At 42.8% G+C, this 25,139-nt stretch overlaps 1 protein-coding gene across 1 annotated transcript in view; it reads left to right on the forward strand.

Moving 5' to 3' along the window:
• Positions 1–25,139, forward strand: part of LOC140994217 (transcription initiation factor TFIID subunit 4-like) — an 88,572-nt gene that overhangs the window by 4,830 nt on the left and 58,603 nt on the right. Inside the window, exons 3-8 of the mRNA XM_073463778.1 lie at positions 12,095–12,247; positions 12,644–12,766; positions 13,391–13,480; positions 14,427–14,636; positions 20,386–20,461; positions 21,539–21,653. Of these exons, the coding sequence (XP_073319879.1) occupies positions 12,095–12,247; positions 12,644–12,766; positions 13,391–13,480; positions 14,427–14,636; positions 20,386–20,461; positions 21,539–21,653 (767 nt within the window). The remainder of the gene's footprint in view (positions 1–12,094; positions 12,248–12,643; positions 12,767–13,390; positions 13,481–14,426; positions 14,637–20,385; positions 20,462–21,538; positions 21,654–25,139) is intronic.

Raw genomic sequence — 25,139 nt, forward strand, 5'->3', positions numbered from 1 at the left:
TGATGGCAGCAAGAAGTGTTAACGACAGCCAGTTCATGAGAAAGGGGATGTGGCAAAATGGTGTGTGTGTGTGTGTCTGTCTGTCTTTTTCTACAAACTTTGGTCATGTCACACGAGTCAGAAGAAGTTATGGGCCTTGTTGTCGTAGGCGATTCCTACTGCCAAACCCCCTCAGAGCCAATTGGAATGAACATATCACAAACCTTCACATGCCAAATTTCAGCCTCCTAGTCCTAGAGCGAAAACTCCGCGGTGGGGAAACTTGTGGACTGACTGACCAACCAACAAAGTAATCAGTAGAGCTGCCGGTCGCAGCTTCACAGGCCAGGGCCTGCTCATGTCAAGGCATGTCAAACTGTGTGTTTAAGCTAATAACACATATGCCAGCTTTCCTTGCTTAGCCAATAGAGAACCCTGAAACCATTTTATTTTGAGAGGAATTCCCCAGAATGTAAGTATCTCTATTCTCCAGTGCGTCCTTTGTTCTTATATACGGTGTCGAATACTTTTATATTTATGATCTGTTTATGCAGCACGGTGACAAGCACTGTGCTGTGGCTGCCCACTGCTCCTAAATAGTAAGGATGTAAGGTCACTCTTTATGCCTACACCGAGCCAGCCCAACCAACTAAGGCAACAAGTTCTAGCCAGTTACAGGCAGGGAAGGGCAGGTCATGACATCGCCACTCTCTTACAGAATCTGTATTTGTATAAAGACAATAAATGCAGATCCTTAAGTTTCTGTAATGTCCACCTCAACATGCAAGTGTTGTAGCACTGCTCTCCTTTACGGCCTGACTCTACACTACAAACATCCAATTCTATATCTGAGTGAAAATTTGTGTCTAAGAGTGAAACATTATACTAAATATTAAATGACTTGGCTTGGAACTGGGGCAAAAAAACTGTATCTGGACATCCCGATGTATTACATAGCTTACATATTACATATACATCTATGTAAAAAGTGCATTGGCACAGAAAGCTGAAAACAGAGCAGTTTTTCTGACATTTGGGGACACGTGTTTTTCACGGGGCACTGACGTTAAATGATATGGATTGAAAACTGACCCTCATGGGACACCATATTTAAGGACTGAAGATGAGGATAAGTAATCATCCAGGAGATAAGGAGAACAGGGAAAGGTGTGATCACACTGATACTGTCGGACTCTGGACAGCTCATGGTGCTGAAATAAGGCCAAACAAACATGTAAATTTAATAAGCTGGTGATTTAATTCTTCAGTATAATTTAATCAAGAGAGATTTGTGTCTCAGAAACACAAATGATGGTGAGCAGCTGATGTTTTGTCGCAAAGAAAACCTGGCATTGGCAAAAAAAGATACATATTTTTAACCCACACCAACCTGAAGGACTTGGCAATATGGCATTTAAATAATATCTCAACATGTTCAGGCTATATTGTGATACACAGTTTATATCTCTATAGGTTGAAAATTCCTCAAAACTATTTCATAAATGCTGCGACCAGGCGACAGAGTCAAATATCACAATATTTTTGACCAAATACCTTAATATTGGGACAGTATTGTGGGAAAGTCTATCCGTGCTTTCACAAAATATTAACACAATGATGAGTAATCATGAGTAATGTAGTTATAATGACTATGTGGGTAAAAATCTATTCGAACAACTAGAGCAATCTGGTAAGTTCAGAAAATGTCATCACTTTACTGTAACGCAGCCTTTAAAACCAGGAAAATATAACACTAACCCTGTCAAATCACGATGTAACGCTATCTGAAATATAAAACAATATCGTCTCATATCACAATAGCGAATCAATATCGATATATTGCCTAACCCGACTATACAGCTTTATAAATGTAAATGATTTGAATCCAGTTAAAAAAAATCAAACAAAAAGAAATTCAAACCGTCAGACTGACGTGTTTCAGCCATCATCACAAAAAACACAACAAAGATACGCATATAAAACAAAAACATGTAAGACGGTTTTACAAAATATAAAAGACAACCATCATATACGTGCACATACCTACCAGCCAATACGACACCCACACACAGATGAGCTGGCGCAGTCATTTGAATGAAATGCCACACATTTCATCTATAGTTTTATCAGTCCAGCCAAAGTGTTGGTTATGGATTTATTTTTTACCACAAAAGTTTTATCCAGGGGCACAAATGAAGACTTTTAGTGTTTATATTTATTTACCAAATCTCTTATTTATGTAGTTTTAGAATATGTCTTGTTGCTCTCCTTCTATTTATTTATTTACATTTTCTTGAAAACTTTTGTTCTATTTTTCTCAGCTTGCACATTTTGCAGACACTTCGCAGTGTGTGTAAATAACACTTTTCAAAGTGTAATTGGATTGTGCCACATTGAATAGCCACATTTTGGGTGAAGATCTGCTCTATACAAGCTTGAGTGCTGCCCCTTGGATGCACTTACTCTCTTTGTGGACCAGGTAGGTGTCTGTACTCCGCTTGCCTCTCCGCCAGATTTGGAAATGTGATTGGCCCCGAAGCTGTGTGGCCACGTGCCCAGTTCATCTGTGTGTGGGCTTCCCGTTGGCTCATATGTACTCTACTGTATATGTACATGATTTGTTGTCTTTTATGATTTTTTTTTAACCCGTCCAAATTTTTTCGCCTAATGCCCGTTTTGTTTGAGTGCCTTTGTGATGTGTTTTGCAATGACCCTGACGAAGGCCACAAGCAGAAACGTGTTGGTCTGACAATTAAGTTCTGTACACTACAAGTGATGCTTGAGTTTTGCCTCAACGGGTTTCCTTCTTTGTGCACCGAGGAAGTAGGTGAGGTTGAACTAGAAATCTTTCGACACTGCTCAACATGCAGCAAACGCCAACAACTGTCCTTCACCGATGTAATACCTGTCAGCTATGTAAGAATTATCCCGGCGTTGCCCTTGACGAAGACACTGATATCAGAACTGAAGCTGGCGCTGCAACACGGCTGCCCTTTACGTCAAAATCGTTGAGTTTGATGCAGAAGATGCCGTTCTAAGCTGGGATTGATAAAGTAGAACACAAAAAAAACAATCAATCATATGAAACTGCTTCATTTAATGAGCAATTTAAGGCGTCTAGTTGTACCATAGGAAGCACCAATTCCTGGTTCTTTTCATTTCATTTTTTATTTCACCCCAATGCAAAGGGCCTAAACCCCCCGGACCTCTTTGTATGAGAGCTGTGACATCGTACAGGCACATGTCCCGTACGCTTCAGTCCTTTGAGCTCTGCAGAGTTTCTGTCAGTGTTAACACCAGCACTGGTGACCTTTGTCAACTCTAATCCCACTGATTGGGCTGGTGTGTGTGAACTGTAGAAACTTTGATCTAATTATGTGTGGGTACACACACAGTCGGGTGGGCACCACCTCATTAAGCGAACAGCTCCACTCCAGACCCTAATTGGGATGTGATTAATATGTTAAACTGTGTAATTATAAAGAATGAGTATTCTTGATTATTTTACGTATATATTAAACTGAGATTAATAGGTGAATTAATGTCTCAGGGCTTCTTAATGACTCCATGGGGTCCTCTCATCAAATTTTAACGAGCCACTGAATCATTAATTGGAATTTGCTTATTATCACCTGTGGATACATCATTCATGTAAAAACTTGAGCTTGTGCTGCTGGGTCCACACCTTTGGAACTTAATTGCTTTTAATGAGATTACTAGATGGATTGTCTCTCACGGTTTCTCGGTAAATCAAGTAGGACAGCTGGAATGGCACAGATACATACGGTTTCTTATGAGTACAGCATCTTAACCTGTCGTGACTTGTGTCTCTCTTACTGACCTCAGAACATACACACATAAATACATCAGCGTTGTTCTCCAGATGACCAGTGGAGGTAGTGTTAGGAAGAGCTGAAACTACTAATTATTTTAATTTTCAGTTAATTCACCAAATCATTTTTGATAAATTGATTAATTGATTGGTCTGTAAAATGTCAGAAAATGATAAAACAGCACCATTTTAATCTCCCAAAGCCCAGTCGAGGGATGAGAACCAGAGTCGAAACAAAAATGACAATAATTTGTAATGATTTATAATGATATTAAAGATGTAATATGTAAGATTTCTGCATTAAAATGTCTAAACAGGACTAGAACTTTGCTGTATATTGTGTTGAGTTGTGTACTCACATTATTCTGCATGTTTCGCCTGTCGCTGTAACTTCCAGGGAACGATCAGATGATTTGTTAGAGGTGAGGAAGGAGGTAGGCGGATGTAACGAAACATGACATGAATGACACTTTAATAAATTACCTCTTCTGGCCCGAGTCACGTCAGAGAGCTCGTCAAGCTCATCATTATATTATTTATACATATAGCTCTAGTTCGCCCCAAATGTCACTTAAGCTTCTCAAAATTGACGTAACTAAACGGCTGTTTTTTGTTTGATCAACACTCAAAATCCCAGATACTGACTCGTTATTCATGCAGATATTTAGTTCACTATCACAGAAGATAAAGAAAACCATAAGATTTTCAAATTTAACTTGGCAGTTAAAATTGCTGATCGGTTTTCTGGCAGTTGACTAATAGATTGATCGGCTAATCGTTTTAGCTCTGATGGCAGGTTAAGCTGTGTGTGACAACACACAATAGGACCAATCACAATGTTTGCTTACAGTTACTTCCAGGTAGAAAACCCCTGCATCACACACAAGCTCACATGAAATGTAATAGTGTGTACATCTGATTAATTTAAAATGCATATTTGATGCTTTAATATCTCATTGATGACATCACTTTCACTAATGTTTGTTTGGAGAACTAATTTACTTGTTGGGCCACAGATTTAAATGACAGCTTGAGTTTACCTCAAACTAGCATTTAGTCTGAGATGTCGCATAAACGGCAGATGGAGCGGGACCATCGTGTTTTGCTATATATCTTTAAACGTTACAGTTATGGCTACAAATAACCACGATGCAAATTAATCGCCAGCTGTGTATACAGAAGTGACTCATGTTGAAAGCACGACGTCACGACAATCCCCTTAAAACTCCAACTCAGTATTTTGAAACTCAACTTTTCAAGTTTTAAAAACCACAACAGGTAAAAGTAAAATGTTGGCACTTTACTATGATAAAATCTATAGAGTACATCCTCTAGAGACATTTAAGTACTGTCCTGTGATCAACTAATCTGCCTGGCACACAGCATACTGTTAAAAACACTTCTCATCTTGTATTTAAAAGTGGTTAAATTGAACAAGTACAAGTTCAAGTTTTCTAATAGTAAGTGAAGAAGAAGAGTAAGTGGCTTTTTAACGACTCTTAGTTGAATCATCTGCTCAGATCATGGTTGGACAAAGAAAAACAGCAAGTTTTACTGAATGCTCGAGACGGGAGCCTGTTTTTCATTCAAGGCAAACTTCCCTCAAAAGTTAAGACCTAAGTTCCAGCACACTCTTTGTTCGGGCCTCTCAAGGCTGGAGTAAAGAGGCCCTCTGTAGATCTCAAGTGCCGGTTCGTCATATCACTGACTGTGAGGACAAAAGGCTGACACTAGAGGGCAGCATTTCATTGTTTTTACTTGCTGTGTGTTTCTACTTGATGAGTTTAATCCTTTTTCCTTTGCCTGTAACATTTTGTACTCAGGGTGTTCACCCTAGTTCATACTATTATTCTGATTGTTATACAAAACACTATTTATGAACTGCAGAAAGGACACAGAGATTAGAATAATATGGCATCGGTTAGTGCTTTTAAATCTGACAATGAATGTTGAGGGAAATACAGCCTACAGTACCAAACACATACATAATGTATAGCAGTGTGTGTCGGTATGCCATACTAGTGTTTGATATACCCATCATACAGCAGCGGTGTGACACTCTGCTGTCAGGTGGGTAGTGTTACGCTCTCAGGCAGTATCGCTACACAGATTGAGTTGTCTGAGGCCACGTACTCCTATCAACACTGAGATTAAGTGCTTTTCCATCACTAAAGGAAAATTTAACCCTTAGTTTCTCTCACAGCATAAGACACTTCATGGCGATACACCCTATGGCAGGTGCAAATGTTAGCCACGACAGAAGTCCGCATCAGTGACACAACGACGGCCTCCCCTCCCGCCTCTGTACTCTTAGCCAGCCAACCTGTATCCATCCTGACGTGAACCCCTCTCAAAAGAGAGTCGCAGATTGTCATCGCCTCTCGCAGTCGCACTGATGACAAATTAGCGGGCCGCGGCGTTGCCGTCTCGACAGGAAAAGCAGAAGCAGGGAAATGAAAGGGAATGGTGTTTATTCCCAGAGCTCAACCCCTCTGTCGGCCTGTCACTCTTCCCATGACCCTGAGGGGAGAAACGGAAGGCATCCTGAGCTTCCTTCCTTCCATACCTGTTAAATCATTCATCATCCAACTGCCTGATTATTTTAAAAAGCTAACAAGGCTTTGGTTCTTGCGTGTGTGTTTGTGTGTGTCTATCTGCGTGTGTGAGAGGGAGAGAGAGTGAGCAAGAGAGAGGCATAGCTTGCGGTGGGATGCACCCCGTGGCTCTTACCGCCCCCCCTTTACCCCCGCTGCCACCCCCCATCCCCTCTCCCCACATCCCTCATACACCCACTTCCCCCAAACTCCTCAGTACAAGATTCTTTTGCATCGTACAAAACTTTTAGCGGAGGGGAAACTCCCTCCTCCTCCTCCTCTCTTATCCTACTTCTTCTCCTCGACGCTCTCTTTGCCTCTTTCTGTCCTTGCCGTGGCTGTGTGTCTGTTTGTGTGCGAGACAAGTGCAGTTTATCATGTGCTTGAATGTGTGTGTGTGTGTGTGTGTGTGTGTGTGTGTGTGGCTGTTCTCTCTGCTGTCTAGTGCTTGTCAAGTGTGTTTGTGTGTGAATGCTCTGGCCTGTCTGTGAATGGAAGGCTGCGTGCCAGAGGTCGGGGCAGAGGCCCTCTTGGGTTGTCTTGGCCCATAGACAGCATTAGCAGCCTGGAAGTGTGTATGTATGTGTCTGGGTTGTTTTTACTGTTTGTGTGTCTGTGTATGTGTGTTCGTGTGAAGCCACGTGGTTTTGTCACTCACTCAAGCCATCCCATTGCACTCGTGCCTTTAGTCTGCTAATAAAGAAACCTGAGTTATGTCAAATGATATTTATTTTAAAAATACTGTCAGTGTATTTTGTTTCCACGTCCAAGCTGTTTACTATTAGTGTGTGCACAGTCTTAAAATATAAAGAGATCGTACATCTAACCTTCTTTAAAGGTGCAATATGTAATCAGTTTAAAAAGATAAAAAAAATATTGTTGTGTTTTGACATTATGTCACAGACGTCAATGTGTTGCAGAGATATCTATTAAAGTTAGCATGCTAACCAGCTAGCCCTCGTAAACCAGCTCCTTTCTTGTAAAACCACTTTGAGCTTGAGACCGCTTGCTGCACGGCTACCTGAGATAACACAGCTAACAGGCAGCTACAGTTAGCCGCAGTTAGCGGTTACTCTAACTGATACACTGCCCTGTTTTTTTTTGGAGTACGAATTCAAGAGGTGGCCAGTTCTTACATATCGCACCTTTAAATACATACAGCATCTCATGAGTGTGTATAAGCATGCATGATGTGAGGTAAATATACAAATACTGAAGTGCCCATATTCGCTATTCTTTCCCTCCTCAGCCATCGTGCTTCCTAACCTCGCAGACGCCACCTGACCCCGATTAATCTGAGGGTAGCTGAAGGCTAGCTAGGGCTTCATCTGATTCGCAGAATTGTGGGATGTAATGTGAAGGCGTGGTGTTTGTAAATAAAATGAACTTTCTCATTCATTAAGTCTTTTGCAGTGTGTTTCTCGCACATTGCATATCACAACGAAAATACGATTCCTCGTTCAGCACTCATTGAGAATATTGTTCAGTGTGCCATTCCACATATGTTATGCTGTACTTTGAATATACTGCTCAGTGTGTCTAATTTTATTCAGATGTTAAACCCAGTTTATGCACATGAAAAGAGATAACTCCAAATACACAATGTCACGACCAGAATCCACGCTAAACATCCTGCTCATTGAGTGCATGAATAAACGATGAAATGAAAACACACGCCTACCCAAGACATATTTGAGCAACCAAATGTCTGATTGCTTTCAGTCCTCTATAGCTGGAGGAATGTGTACAAAAGGTGCTGCAATTCCAACATACAGTTCAGCGTGGATGTTGAACCTCCTTAAATTAAAAACTGAATGTCAGCACTTAAACCTCCCACTTCATGTTTCATTTAAAATATACTTTGCTAAAAAGGGCCAGAAATCCAACACTAAAAAGGATATGTCCAAATTCTTCCTAACAACTCTTTACTGTATATTTAGAGGAATATAACCAGCCTAGTCTCTCTTGTTAATGTTAAGAAGTGTATGGTTTTATCTCTCTGTCACATCAGTATGTTTTGTGAGGTGTGCAGCTGTTCATAAACTAGTGTCATCAAAAAAGAGGGCTGGACTTTTGTTAACTATTGTAGTCAGTCCCTAAGTCTTACATTTATTCACTCATTCATTTGACTACAATGTACAGAGTTGTGTTTTATTTACTGTGATTGGCCGCCGCTATCGTACACCTCGTATATTTCATACTTACCATTCCTTCCTTTGCCGTAACATCCGAGTCAGATCTCTCCCTGTGAGACCTCAGTAGGAGTAGATCCACAGACATATTTCAAGGTGAAATCACGTCTTTGCAGATGGTTTTCCTACACTTACTTCTCTATTAATTGGATTAGTCCTTCCAGTTATTATGGTGCCTGCAGGTTTCATTAAAGCAAATTCCAATTAGATAGTGTTCGGAGAAACAACATATTTCTGAGTAAAAGTTTGAAAAATGTGTTGCCAAAGGTCTCAGGAGTCAGTAAATTAACATTTTTGTCTGTTTCAAAGTTGGTCATTTGTGACTTTATATAATATATGTAACATCATGCATTTATGCTAAAACCGTGCTTTGAAAAAGGGCAGTTTAGCTGGAGCATTTAGCCGAAAAGATCTTCTTGTATACAGCCGATCACACGTCTGCTGTTGCTTCCTCTCTTATTCAGACTTTGCTCTCCAGTTCCTTCCTTTTTTACACCTATAACAGGAGATCGAGTAAGAGAATTATAGTAAAATCGTCCCTTCTCTAGCTTCTGTTCAGGTAAATGTCATTGGCATAGGTGCCTGTCATGAGGTCCCAGCAGTACGACACCGTGACCCACTGCTACCTGAACCAAACATGCTCCGCTCTGGTTCAGTCTTCAGCGCCACTAACATGCTGCCACCTTCTTTCTTCTTTCCTGCTGTCATGACCTTTCCTCATCTGTCTGCGAGGCACGCTACTTGCTCTTTTCTTCCTCTGTCTCTCTCGTGCCGTCCCGGTCTTTTCTCTGCCCTCTGCCCTCCGCTTTCCACTTCCTCTTCGCTCTTTCTTTCACCTCTGGGACTGACACAGACTCACCTTCGCTGTTTTTCCTCTTTTGAGGCGTTTGTCTCACTTAGTTCCCTTCCTCTCCTGCTTCCTCTGATATCTTTATGCTCTCTCGTTTGTCCTTTTCCTCCCTCTGTCTCTGTGTGTTGCTCTCTTTCTTTCATGCAGTCTCCTGTGACCTCTCAGACCACCAGGCAGTGTCCTTTGACCCCAGCCAAGATGGTACCGTCTGCCTCTCCCACTCCTTCCAGCCCTGCCCTTCAGACCTCCTCCTCCTCTTCCTCCTCCTCCTCCTCCTCCTGTCCTGCACTCCGCCCAGTGAGATAACCCTCCTTTACTCGCCTATTTTTCAGTCCTCTGCCTCTCGTTTTCTTCCTTTAGCATCCCCTGACGAGTGATGCAAAGAAATAGTGTGTTGGCTCAGCGGTAGTCTGGAGGTCACACAGTTTGTTGGATATTCTGGGTGAGCCGAAAAATGAACGAGACCTGTTTACTACACACTGTGTTTGCTGAATTGACTCAAATACTCCCATTAAAAACACACCTCACATTTGAAAAATGAATAAGTAATTAATTATTAATAATAAAACTTTCCTCTTAGCTAACTTGCACAGATACACATGATTTTAATCTTTTAAAGGTCCCATACTGTAGAAAGTGATTATAAACCAGGTCTGTGTGCTACTGTTTATAAGTGCTATAAAAAGTGTAAATACAACATGCTCAAACCACGGCAAAATGCCTACAACCGGTGACTCAAAAAATGGAAACTGTGCCTTCAAATGAGCCGACTTCCATAAGGTTGTGATGTCACAACCATACAGCCACGCCCCCAGCAGGGCCGTGGTTGCAAAAACAGCGGCAGAGCTAATGCGGAAACATGGGGGCTGGTGCCTGCTCAGGCCTGTGAGAGCTGACCAATCAGAGTGGACTAGGAGTGTACACGCACATCCATTTAGCCAAAAAGAGATTGTTAACTATTCTTCATGGGTTTGCTCGAAAAGTCACTGCTTTGATGCATTATGTGTTGTTTATTTTCACCTCTTTTTGGCTAAATGGATGTGTGTGTAAATGCTCATTTTTGCCCTCTTTCAAAAAGCCCAGTCTGCTCTGATTGGTGTGGCGTGGCTGTGTGGTTATGACATCAAGTATTTGATTATTGGTCGTATTTTTGTTTCATTTTTGTTTCAGACTTTGCAGAAAGGGACCTTAAGAGACAGGCTTTAACATGAAGCGTTAGAATAGATGTGCTGCTGCAATAGACAGTGTGCGAAAAATAATGTGTTTTGCGAACATTTTCCAGTAGACACCCCCCAAAAAAGTACGGACCTGAAAATGAGCATCACATGGGACCTTTAACATTTCCTGATTATTGCAGTTTTCTAACAAAACTGTGTGTGCATGTGGAGCTGTTTATTGTCAACGTGAATGTCACCTGTCACAATCATAATTCTTTATCATTGATTATTAATTATTCTGAGCATTTACAAGTTGCTGTGTGATGTAATCATTTGATTGTTAAAGATACAGTAATGAATATCAAGTAACGTTTCGTGCAGAATGCATCTACAGAATATATAAAACCTTTTTATTTTCAAACATAATTTTGAAAGTTATTTGCAGAGAAAATTGGAAACACAAACTGATTTCCACCAACAGGAACAAATATAGCTCCCGGCTATTGCTGCCCTGGCTACTCATCATAGCATCCTGTGCTGTACGCTAGCTCTGGTGGAGATAATATTTTAAGTTAACCTCTCCTCTTCTAAAGAACCAAGGCTCTGGAGGCTCTGATCAGACCCAGTGTTTCTTATCCAAATGCCGTGTTTTTTAGATTGTATCCAGAACCAGTTGATGTGTTGTGCAGATTTTATTTCCCTGCTCATATTTTTATTTATTTGTGGAGATATGTTTTTGCTCAACAGGAAAACATGCTCAGACTAGAGGATCACTGTGGCTGTTTGGCACCTTGTTTCTGCTTCAGACTTGACCTTTTCTTCTGTGTTTGGGAGTTTTCCTCGTTATATACTAGGCAGCTCTTCAGTGCAGATAAAAAACATTTTGAATATTTTGGCTGACACTACACGTTAGGACTACATCACATTTGTGGATGTATATGTGGTCTCGCCCCCATCCTTATGTGACTCAAGTGATCAGACCCTTGTGTGCGTTCACACCTGTATTTAGAACTGTCCACTTATGATTGCCTCACATAAGATGTATTTTATTGCCAAGTGTGAACAGGCCCTGAGAGATTTCAAAGAGGTGATGAGGGCTTTAGAGTGAGAGACCGCTGACGGCACCAAATAATCTGTTGAGCAGGATTTGTCTTTTGGATGTGAGATATTTTACATTCATTTATCTGCTCGCATGTCATTATGAGAAAGCAGACAATAGGTGTGTAATGTTTGGCATGACCAGGAACAGACCTTGATAGGAGGTTTCCCTTGTCAGGTAGGTCACTCTTAAGGAAAGCTCCCGTCTTTCCCAGCCTCTAGCTTGTCACCACCTCCCCTTCCTCCTCCTTGTCTGTTAAGCGATGTCCACCGAAGTCAGGACACCAGATGTGACAGGAGCGCTGTGGCGCCTGCCTCCTGTTCTCTGTGGCCTTGCTGCCGGCGAGGCGTCACGTCCTGTTTATCTCTCTGTCTCTTCCTTGCTCTTCCAGAAGGCCCCCGTGGCACCGGCTGTGGCAGTGACGGCTCCGCAGCAGACCCCCGTGGTTATGGCCCCCCAGGCCCTGGCCCAGCCTGCCTCCCAGCCAGTGCAGCCTCCGCAGACGGGCATTGCCTCGGCGCCTGGAGCTCCTGTCGTGTCCCAGGTCCGTTCTCTCCGCCACCCTTCCCCCACTCCGCCCCCTTCACTGCCCACACTCCACCCTCAAGGGCGCGGGCACTGTCACAGCTGCCAGCAGGCTGGCTGTGTCACAAGCTCAGCCCCGGACCAACAGCCCCCGCCGCCTCACACAGCTGGCCATGCATCGAGAGTCTCACACATGCCCACACACGTTTGCACTCATACATTCACACAAGTGTATACCAACCCAAGGACATGCAGACATAAAGGCACAGACGCACAGTGAATTCAGGGACACAGATACAGCCGTAGATGGAGGCCCACATTCCCATAGAGATACACTCACACACTGTATCTCAGCTTGATAAACCTCACAGGCGCTACAATTTGTTGCCAATAATTGTCTTCTAATCTTTTACAGGAAATGCAAGAGAATGTCAAGAAGTGTAAGAATTTCCTGGCCACACTCATCAAGCTGGCGTCTCACAATTCTCCGTCCCCTGAGACTTCCAAGAACGTCAAGGCTCTGGTTCAGGACCTGCTGGTGAGCTTCTCAAACCAACAAACCAACAAACCAACACTGTTCTCATGGATATCATGGAACTGTTCTACCTGTATGGTTACTCTAGTCACAATCATGTGCACTCACAGTTTTCAGCATTATTTTAGTATTTTAGGAATCAACCTTATAAAAAGTCTGACAAACTCTTTGGTGTTTAATTCGATATTTCCAAAAACTGCCGGTCTCCTGACAGCTGCTTCTTAATTAGCACCAGAACAAATTTTGTATGTATCTGATTGACTGGAGCGACAGTGTTTCTTCAATCACTCTTTTTTTAAAGTGTGACCAAACTTTTTTCGCAGTTTAAAACGTAAGTAGGAGTAAGTCAAAGTTGACACTTCAGTGTGTTGTTGTATTGAATATTTTAAACCTGTAGATGGCAGCATAAAACCCTTTCCAAAACTCTATGCTCTATCATGAATTTACATCTTATACACAGGTGCACATTAATGAGCTGCTGCCTGAGGTGTCAGGATGGGAGTTGAGCAGTTGAACATCAGCTCCAAATGACTGGGTTTCATCTTGTTGTGTTCGAGTCACCACGATGTACTTAAACTTAGTGTTGGGCCTGTCTTGTAAAGTGGCGTTTATACTTTCCCCTGACAGGATGCCAAGATTGAACCGGAGGAGTTCACCAGCCGGCTGCAGACTGAGCTCAAGTCGTCTCCGCAGCCTTACCTGGTGCCCTTTCTCAAGGTGTGGTTCTCGATTCTAAACCTTTTTTTAGCCAGCTCTGCCAACTTTAAAACTGCTATCACACTGACTGAGGCAATTGTTTCCTGAAGTGGATCTGTTACTCGTTTCCTACATGTCACCAAACCTAATGTCTAACTATCTAACACCAGGGCCCTGCATTAACAGTTAACCAATTAACCTAAGTTATTTTCAAAATTGACCCCTTACATAAAATTGTTGGCTAACTTACATCTTAGAAAGTCCCCTAACCTAACTCCTTAAGCTGTCCCTCTCGTGTATTTTTCTAAAATGACCCCCTTAAGTAGTCCTTTCTTTGGCACCAGGGCTTGTGATGGCTAGGTCTGACAGTAGAATGATACATACACACACACACACACACATCCCTCTGGCCTGACTTCTGACTGTGTGTGACAGTGGCCCCTGCGGTTGTCCCTGCCAGTAGCCAGCAGGTTTCTCCAGCCAGCCGTGATGAGCGTCACATCAAGGCGCCCGACTGCCCAACCCGGCCACAAACACATGTTGTCATGCAATGTTAGGTCGCTTACGTCAAAAAATCTGCCTGAAATAGTCTGTATGCAGCAACTTCAGCTCCTCAGGTCGGCTGTGACAGCGGGTTATCAGCAATGGCTAGTGGCCATGTTTCATAGCGTATACAATATTAAACATACTGTAGATGCACTGACCTAAAATTAAATCAAACTGTTTGACTTCAGAAGTAAATGTTTTTTTATGACGTATAAAACCACATGAATCGTTGTGTAAGAAGTACAGGTGTTGTCACATGTCTCAGCAGGGGTTTCTGTAACCATGTTTTTATGATAGCATCATGCTAAATTAGCCACTGACCACAGCAGCACTTGTTTATGCAGCTGTGTGTGGTATTTTCTCATGCATGCCTGTTTTGCCCTTTGACTACAAACTCTGGCCTCTCTCTGCCCGTCAACAGAAGAGCCTCCCGGCCCTGAGGCTGTCTCTGCTGAATAGTCAGCAGTCCCTGATCCAGCCCCCGCAGCAGGGAGTCAAACCAGCACCCGGCGGCACCCCCCCTGCCATCGTGGCCGGGCCAGCTGTCCGCATACGCCACCCGAACAGCGTCAGCACCTCTGCGGGTGCCAGCGCACTGCCCGCCGGGACGCTGGGACACGCAGCTGCCATGGTATGTATGGGGCTGACCAGCTGGAGCAGATCCCATTGCACACTCAGTTATCACATTTACAGTTTATATTAGGTTACTTTAAATAGACATGTGAGCCAGTTATTATGTAAATGTGCACTGAAGTGTGTATGTGGTGTGTGTGCATGGAGAGCTGAAGAGTGGTCAGGTAATAGATGTGACAAATATTTACCCACAATATTCCTACATTCAATAGAAAACTGCTAGAATGTGATGGATGCAGACCTGCAGGGGGGTGGTGGTGGTGGTGTGTGTGATGTGTGTGTGTTTGTGTGTTGATAGGTCTTATACAAGGCTGAATTATCAGGCTGGAGAGTGTCACAGTGCCATGGCTGGGAGTCACACAGCCAACAGTGAGTTAGAGTCACACTTAGCTCACAGACTCACTGAGGATTCACGCTCAGTTTACCAGAAAAAGAAGGAGAAGTTTACAGAAAGGGAGGAGGTGGGCTTCAATATACAGTATGTACAGTTATCTAAACAAGATCAATACGAGGTCAGATGTTCATGCAAACACAGGATGAAGATGCAAACAGGAAGAAAAATATTGATTTGTTAGGTAAGGATGCATGCACATATTATAAACCTGCATGTGCACACACTGGAGATGCTCATATAGACCAAACTGTAGTACTGGCCACTGATCAGAGCAGATGGCGGTCGAGCACTTGGCTCAAGGGCACCTTGTTGATAATTGTTTACTCCTGCCCAGAGTCTGACAGCAGATTAGAAGTACCTGACTCAGGAACTTTACAGGGACAGGATCATTTTCTGCCCTTTTAAATGCTTGATATCACTTCTGCAAGGTATATAAATAAAGTTTATCTCTGTATTTTCTTGTGTGTGGCAGATAGCACACACATTTGTTTTTTTTTTAAATGACCTGCGTCAAATCGCTTACAAGACACTAAAAAGCATCAACAACCAGGATGACCACATCACAATCTACAGTTAAACAAGATTAAAAAAGGGAACATTTAAAAAGATTACATTTACATAGTGTCTGGCTGATTTTTTAGGGTGATACCAATACCAATATTAGGGTATAAACAATCTGATATTGATATATTGGCTGATATTCACACACTTTTTGCAATAATCGCTCAAACGTGGTTATAAACACTTATGACAAAGATATTTATAACATTGGCAGCAGATTTTACAGTTTAACATCAGAATTTATTGTCTAAAATGACACCAGTCCACTGAAACAGTGAACTTCACTCGGAATTAGGGATGTTAATGATTAATGATTAATTGATTTATCGCAGTTTAACTGATTAAAAATGTATTAATCAACAATCAGAGATGGAAGCAAATACATCTACAAGTATCTTTCATTAAAATACAAGTAAATACATTCTACACAAACAGATATTATGGCATTGCAGCCATTTAGTAGTATCAGTGTAGGTTGGATTTTGTTGGGCCAGCTGTCATTATTTTGTGTTATTAAGTTGTGTTACAGCCAGCAATGCGCATTTGGCGTCAGCTGTTTAACCGGCAGCATTCACAGCTCTTCAGAACTTTCCTTTTCTCGTTATTTTGTGTTGTTCAGTTTATCAGTCGAGTAGCATCGAACATAGATCATGTCAGGTTTCTACTGGTGAAACATACAACAAATTTCATATATTATTAATTGATTGTTAAGGCATCCGACTATCGTTTAAGGAAAATGCTTAAAATTTGCTCCCTACTTGGAATTTAATAATGATAAATTAGTCAAGCATCTTTTTGTTATATTATAATCTCTAAAAAAAGCTCTTATTGGCGTATATCAGACATCATATATGCTGTTGTGAATATATCTGTGATAGGCCGATATCTGCCTAACTAACTAATATATCAGTCGGGCCCTGTGAGGAATCCACTGCTCTCTATTTTAGCTGAATATTTTATAGATTTCACCCAAATATAACCTCCTGACAATTCGAACAAATCAGGATCACGATCAAGCAGATGATTCCTCAACTCACTGCACATGGGGGAATGACACACAAAATGAAATTTATCCTCCTTTAGGAATGTGTATATACTGTATATATCTGCTCAACTCAAATAACAGCAGTAACCAAGTCTTAACTGAGCACACAGGGACCTCAGCCTCAATTAAATTGTGTTTCTGGTTCTGTGTTGTAATCTTTGATCAAATCTCGTCCTTGCGTTGTTCCCCGTGCATCTTTAAAAGTTTTCTGTTTGTTTTAAAACGCAAAATGTTCCTCAAAAATGATCCAGGTCAAAGATCTTTTTTAGTCAGCCTTTCCTCTGGCAACCGGACACGCAGTACCCAAGGTTGTGAGCAGGTCATTCGGTCATAGTGCGGAGATACAGCCGAGGTCAGGCCAGGTAACCTGCAAGGTCGAGCGCAGGACTGCCTCGCTCCACTCACGGCGGTATCGCAGTACCATGTGGGAGTGCTGGTAACGCTGTGTGTGTGTGTACATGCACACTGGAAATGATGTGTTCATACACAGCACAGGCGTCTATGGACGGGTCAAGTGAGGTCAGACTCAGATTGGTCCAGGCAGAGGGGTGGGCGAGCTAGAGGGTTCTACTCTTTCTCTTTTGCATTTCCCTCCTCCTTCCTCCTCTCCCTCTCTTCTCTTTCTCTCTCTCACCATTTTCCTCACTAGTTTTTTTTCTCACACTTGCTTTTCCCTCTTTCCCCCTCCCTCTCTCTCACTCTCTCTCCATCACTTTCAACCAGTTTCTCTCACTGTATCTACCCCCGCAATCACTCCCTCATCTCCCTCCCTCTCCCCGTTAACCGTTGAAGGGTGAAGCGAGGTAACTAGGTCAGCCCCGGGTCAATTTTAAAGCAATGTGGCGGCCGCAGTCTATGTCCAGAACATGCCTCTGGTCTCTCTCACTCTCTCTCCATCTCACTCTCTCTCTGTCTCTCTCACGCACACACACACACATGCATAAAACACCAACATAAGCTATCACACAAAACATTAGTAAATGATCGCCCCTGGCACACCAACAGTCTGAAACCAGACAGATAGTTGAGTTGGGCTAAAAAAGATCTGCTCTTACCGCAGCAGTACGGGTAACATTTCTTACAGTAGTACAGAACATTTTTAAATATAAATGCAATCAATGTAATGTAAAGTAAAGGCTATAGATATGAAGTTATATTATTTGTAAGGTTTCCTGTGTCATCACACTTACTGCACAAGGGTATACAGTAAAGCATACATTACAAAATGGTATATTTAAAAGGTAAATACTGTAACTGTGGTTACAATAGCCTGATAGGGGATGGGTGTAATGTAGTGACCGCTTGTTTTACTGTGGAAGATCTGAAGTTTGAAACATTTAGGGTAGAAAATCTAATAAAATAATCCTTTTGGATGTCATTAAAAAAAAAAAAAAAATTAAATTAATTAATTTCAGTGTTTCTGGGTTGGATTTTGAGGGAAATCACTCGTGATTGATCAAGATTACTTCAGCAGGGTTGGGAGGGTTACTTTAAAAATGTACTCCATAGACATAGACTGATAATTGGCCTGGCTGATTATTGGTATCTGTGATTTTTCTGTCAGATTGCCAATGAAATAACTAATTTGTGCTACTTTGGCTCTGATGCAACATCCTCTCACACAGTGTCCCACCCACAACAATGTATGATAGGTAACACATCACAATAAATAGCCTATAAACGATAAAATAATGTGAATCTGCAAAGTAACGTGTAAAGTATCAAATCAATCTAATGGAGAGGAAGTATAAAGGAAATACTCAGGTTAAGTACCTCGAAACTGTACTCAAGGACAGTACTTGAGTAAATTATACTAAGGCTCATTCCATCACTGGTTGTTTTGACACTAAGTCTTTCATTTTTACTGCACATGAATATCCGATCCAAACATCGGTTACCAGTCTCCCTTATTTCTAATAATCGGTAACCATGTCGGTCAACCTCTAGTATTCCAATACAGTTACTAATTACCTGTTAAAAAATGTAACTTGATTACTTTCCGTTACTTTTGGATTACCTCGATACCAAACATATGCAAATAAAAGACGAGAGAAAAGAAATATAAAATGACTTTTATTTAATCCAATTAACAATTGTGTCTTCTATAAGAACACACACTGTGCATGGTTACAGACCAGTGTAGCATTTAAGTTTACTGGAATACAGTTCCTTTTTTTTTTTAGTATCCTAATCACATAATCCTGTCACGCTAACCCCCAACGCTGCACTTTAGTAGTAGTCTTTTCCAAGAATGCCAGCACTAACAGTACCACTAATATGTGTGAAGTGTTACCAATCATTCAAACTGCAATGAAAGATGAGCAGTGAGTTCAGTTTCACTGTTTTCACTTTCACCCTCTGATTCTTTCAAACTTTCCACCTGACTTTTTTTTACCCCCTCTTAACTGTGTCGCCGGCTGGCCAGAGGTGCTAGCTATCTCTGCCTGTGCTGAATGTATTTTTCCCCTTTCCCTCCCACTCTCGCAGGCCCCTGCAGTGGATCTCTGGGAAAAATGGCCTCTGTCTTTTTTCAGTAGCTTGAACAGTAATATAGCATGTGTCAGGGAATGGAAAACAAGGCTAAAAAATATGCAGCAAGAAGCAAACTGGTAAGAATGGATGGCTGAGCCCGGGGCCGGGCCCATGGCTGCTACCAAGGAAGGAAGTGACTCTAATAGCCCAGCACAGCCTCCCCGCCCCCCCTGCTCCTTCTTCTTCTTCTACCACTACTACTTCTCCTTCTTCTAAACTACTTTTTCACCGCCGTCTTGACTTTTTATTGCCTTTGTCTTATCTGGAAATGCAAGCAAATGTAGGTCACGTACAGTGACAGAAATCCATCCACATCGTGTGTTTAATCAGTACAGTGCGTAGGGATGTTCGCGTTAGTCGACGAGTCGATTGGACGTTTCTACCCTCGCTAGTCGGCACCAGACGTACTTTAAAATCTATGAAACGTATTATTATTTCATTTTATTAATGTAGATTATTTAAATAAAATATTGGCCATATAGTTAAATGTTGCTTTATAAAAAACAAGCAACCATAAATGATGCTAACAACGCTGGTTAACCGATGCTTATAAGAAGTATTCCTACAAGATTTTTTATGATAACGAATTTTGCTTTTATCAAATATCGTTCTAACCTTTTTGTGTAGTTGTTGTGTTTGGTAGAATAAGTGCCACACATGTCACATGATTTGCCGATTGAAGCGTGCGATTAGCAATTTGGCTCTTATAATAAATGCAATATTTTTACTGAACTCATAGATTCAACTGTGCTTAATGTTGACTGATTTTCTGAGTGTTTTCCTCCTTTAAGACTTGTCGACTAGTCAAAGTTTAAACTTCCGTTTCAATGAGTCGTTAGGAACATCCCCAGAAGGGATAGCTGCTGTAATATTCATCACCCTTGTATCTATTCTGCATCTATCCGGCATTACTACTGCGGATATTTTTAATATATTACAGTAAACTAAAAAATCAGTACACAACAGTAAAAGTTGCTCACCGCATACTTGTCTCTGGATCATTTCTTGCAGCTAACTGAGTCTGAAAGGGGAGCAAAACTTGATTTCTCCCTGAAGGATTCCTCTGGGGGATGATGTTAAAGTGGAGAATTGGTTCAGCAGGCAGGCAGCTTCATAGTTTTTAATCTCCCCTGTTACTTACAAATTGTTTCATTCTATAAAATACTACAATAAAGTACATAATCTGTATTGTTGTTGTTTTTTTTTCTTCCTCAGGGTATTAAGACAGCGAGCACTGTCGGTGGCCCGGTCCGGATGCCCATGGTGATCACACAGTCTGTAAGAGCGCAAGGTGAGGACGCTTCTCCTGAATTTAATCACATGTACAGAATCTGTCATTTTTTTCAGAATAAGACAAAAGTGTAAAAGTAATTTCAGAGTTGTGTAATTTTTTGTGTCAGTTTTCCATCCTCGACAGCCCACACTTTTCTCCTGGCCTCTAGATTTTTACCTCTCCCTGCATGGCTGCAAGCTCAACCAGATGTTTTCAGATTTTCCAAACTCCTGCCTGACCTTCTGGTTAAATAAAGAGCCAGCGAACAAATCGCTTAAACAAAGATAGCCATTAGTGAGACTCTAAATGTTCTCTCAGTAGGCTGTAAGATGTGTAAACAGGCAGGAGCCACAGAGAGAACAGGTGTTTTTTCCTGTCTGGTTATAAAGCCTTCTCAAACATTTGCGCTGCTGCTTACTCACACTGATTCACAAACACTCTTCCCACAGAAGCCCACAAATATCGCCCCAACACCAACCAGGCGTAACGCTCCCCGAAGAGAGCTGTGTGCTCTCAGGTGGTGTGTGTAATGTGTGTACCTGTTTTCGCTTGTGCATGTGTATGCCTGTGTGTGTGTGTGTGTGTGTGTGTGTGTACGATCGGAGGTGCATACAAATTTGATCTGCCCCCTTCCCCAAGATTGCCTGCAGTGAAAGATCTGTAGGTTGTTTTATGCCCATAAATTGGAATGCGGGGATAGTTCTAAAAATACTTTTCTGTGCCTCTTGGTGAGGAACATGCCTGTTAAAATCAAGTTTAAATTCACTCTGGCAGTCCTTGTGCCTCTCTGGAAAACGTGTCTCGGAGCAGGATGCGGTTTAGGAGTGTAAGGAGAGCCGGTGAAGCGCAGTGATATTGACAGAGCGACGCTTTCCGCACCAACCTGGGGAGAGCGACAGTACCGCTCTCCCCCCCCCCCTTCCCCCAACCTCCCCCTCCATCTACCCCTGAGAGGATGACAGACGCAGTTGAAGGTAGTCGTTAGACAGGAGGATATTTGACGCAGATAGAAAGGGACACTTCAATGATAACATTACTCCTTTCCTGTTTTTGTTGAGTGTTTTTCTTCTTTTGTTTCTCCTTCGCTTTTAACAGGCACAATGGGGAAGGGAGCCATCATCCAAGCAGGCAAAAGTCCCGTGGGCCTGGCTGTGCAGATCTCTGGGAATCAGAAAAACAAGCTCAATGACCCCGGAGGAGGCTCTTTCAGGTACATCAGCACGCCAGGAGAGTGACTGTAGAGCGCCTGCTGTTCCCGGCAGCCGTCACATGGGGGCAGCATTTCACTAAGATGCCTCCGCATGACTACAGGCTACACTCTCAGCTAAGGCTATGAGTGTTTATCCCAGTTGCCTGCCTGGCCACCTGGCTGCCTGCCTGCCCGGCTGCCAGGCTGGTTGATCGGTGGTCCTCTCTCTCTCTCTCTCTCTCTCTCTCGCTCTCTCTCTCTCTCTGCGCCCACCACATAGCAACACGCTGCCAGCCAATAGATCACCCTCACGATCGCCCTCCTTGTGTCAGTGTCACAACTCATCGACAGGATCACAAATGAGCTAAATCTTAATTTAGAAATACGGTAATTGTGTCCAGATGGTTGGAATTTCTGGATGCGGTTCTGAAAATACCTTTTGGTTAAGTCAAACATACGGTATTTAGCCCGCAGCTTTGCTCTCTCTCTCTCTCTCTCTCTCTCTCGCTCTCTCTGGTCTTGTCTCTGCTTCAGCTCTGCTTTTGTCTCAAAACATAAAAGGTTCATCGCCCACATGCTGGCCTTTGTGGTCCATGTTTTGTGTGAGCTTTGTGTATTTGTGTTTGTCAGTGTTTGTGCAGCATATACGTGCTAGTTCATGTTTGCATATATGCCTCTGTTTCTCTGTTTGTTTGGGTCCGTGCTTGGGCGCACATGAACATATGTGTATATCTTCACAGTCTGAGGATATTGTTTATGTGTGTGTATCAAATTGCGTGCGTGCGTGTATCGACAGGAGCGGGGCTTTGGGATTGCCCTGGTGTGACCGGGCCGGGGCAAGAAGAGTGTCTGGGTCATGGGCCAACGGGTTCATGGTAATGGTTCCCATCTCCTGAGGGGAAAGGCAGCGCCCGAGGCTCTGATTGATAAACCAATAAATCTTTAGCTGCGTTGGTAATTAAGCTGTCAGGCTCGCTTGTTACTGACGACCTTTTTCCCCCTGCGGTGATCACAATGGCCCTCAACTCAACACTGGTTTCAACATGAGCCCAATAACGCACAGCAGCACTGTCACGCAAGAAGCGTGCCACTGACATTTTTGGCATATTTTCCTTTTATCCAGGTCAGGTGATAGTCTGCCTGGTGTGCACTTAACATGTTAAACAAGGTACACAATGTGGGGTCCCTCAGCACCAGTCTTACGTCCGTGCATGTGTTCCTCTCCACATGCAGGTTGTTTGTTTTCTTCTGACAGCACACTCCTCAAGTCAAATATGAGGCTGCTGAGGCTGATATTGATTTTAATGTTTAATGAGTGATGGGCCTCTGCTGACATTATCTCCATCTCTAATTTTTCTCCTTTAGTCAGTCAGTGTTTGAAGTGATGTCTTTATCGATATGATATTGTTAGCGTGATATGAGACTACATATTTCTGAAGTGCTTTTGAGAGATATATATTGTGTATCGCGATATTGCTTAAAAGTATTGCAATATTACAAGTCCATATTGCCCATTCTTACTCAGAGATTGCTATTTAAATAAACCTTTATTTTCCTCCTTACTCTTAGCATACACTGCAAACAGTGTGCATGAAACCAAGTAAAGCAAAATTATGAGCGATTTGGCATCCCTTTTTCTGAATGCAACACCACTGCCGTAAATACAAATCCCAGATCCGTAACAATTTGTCAGATGTAGTGTAGGTGCTGACTACGGACAAAACTCAGGTTACATAGTGCAGATACAAGTGACAGGGGGGGCGGAGAAGCTGAGACAGAGACACCATTCACCTTATTACAAGACACTGTACCATCAACATGATTTTGAAGCTGATATTTTAAGGGAAAAAGTTAGTTGGTAAATGAATCCTCCCAGTCTCATTCACTGTTTGTTGTGTTTTTTTACCTGAGGGTACAAACATGTTGGAACAGAGCCCAGTGTTGCAGGGCGATCAGTGTGACGCCGTCATGTCTTCACACCACGTCCAGAAACCTGCAACATGAACGTAATGACTTGACCTGTGAGCGGAAGTCACAGCTGAGTTCCTTGTAAATCACAATCGAAGAAAACAGAAGTTTTATTCGCTTTACAAGTTTTTCAAAGTTCCCTGTGAGTTTCTACTTAGTTTGGTCTTCGGCACTCATAACATGCCATTGGCATGATGTAGTAGAAGTGTTTTTGACACAATGTTCGAAAGTGCAAACGAACAAACACTTAGGATAAGAAACGAGTGAAACTCCTCGACTCATTGAGTGTGGCTGGCCTGGTCAGTCAGCATCCACCAGCCTGTCACCCACCCAGCCTGCACCGTGTTCAGCTGTAGTCGGGGGACTGATGTGTGTATGGCTGTCACTCCGAGCCACCGGTCCCAGCGGGCCAGCTGTAGCACAAACACACACATACACACTGCAGGGCTTGTGGGGTTTCCAGTGCAGCTCCAGCCTTCTGTGTAAGTGCTCGAGTGTGTGTGTGTAGTTTACAGTATAGAGTGAAAGCAGCTGTCTCTGTGCCCCCCCCACTCCCACCTCCCCTCCTCATCTCTCTGTAAACACTCGACATCCGCTGTAATCACAGGCGAGCCAGCCGAGGCCCTCAGCCCTCTGCCAACCTCCGAGCTCAGCCTCAGCCCTTCAAATCCAACCCTGTCCTACATGGTGGACACACATCCGTGCGCATGAACACGCAAACACTCGCATAGTTGCCTGAGAAAAGACACACACACAGACACACACGCAAAACAAGGAACAAAACGTTTTGTTTGCGATCTTCGCTGCCAGTGGATCTGAGAGGCCTTTTCCATCATTTACCAGCAAAAGGAGCACATTCTGTCTCTGCGGTTACATCCTTTGTTGCTCTATAAATTGCAATATGATGTTGCCTGTTTTGTTAAAAAAAAAAAAAAGGCTTTACAAATAAATGTGACTCAATTAGAACTTAAAAGTGACCTCCCAAATATTGTTGATGCAGACTTGGAAACTCGGCAGCCACAAGATTAGATTATGTTCAGATCGAGTGCCGAGCCGCTATAAAGTCGCTCCAAGAAGTCCAGGAAGAAAATGGTGGCACGCCAAAACGCTGAAAGACAAAATAGAAAGGCCTATGATGCTAACTTTTACTTGTAAGTTTGTTAATTAAACCAAGGCTTTGTGACATACAATGCGCCTCATCCACATGACACCATGTTTTTTAATGTTTGCGAATAATTACAGCTCGAGTCTGGGTGGTCCATTGAATTTAGCTCGTGGCTGAGTTTATTGGCCCCTCTTGTGCCACCACTGCCACCAGTGCTGTCATCCATTTGGGTCATGAGCACATATCCCATCAGCTGCCCAGTGAACCTCGGGCTGCTCTGTGGAGAACACTCCTCCAGTGGTCTCTCAGTGTGGGCGCAACAAGCCTGCATGGCCCGGGTGTTAGTCACAGGGATCAATCGGGGCCCCCTGCCTGGGCGCAGGGACCTTTATCCATCGGACGGGGGGGTTGGTGTGATGGTGGAAGAGGAGGAG

The sequence above is a fragment of the Pagrus major genome, chromosome 4 (genome assembly GCF_040436345.1).
Source record: "Pagrus major chromosome 4, Pma_NU_1.0".
NCBI lineage: Eukaryota > Metazoa > Chordata > Actinopteri > Spariformes > Sparidae > Pagrus > Pagrus major.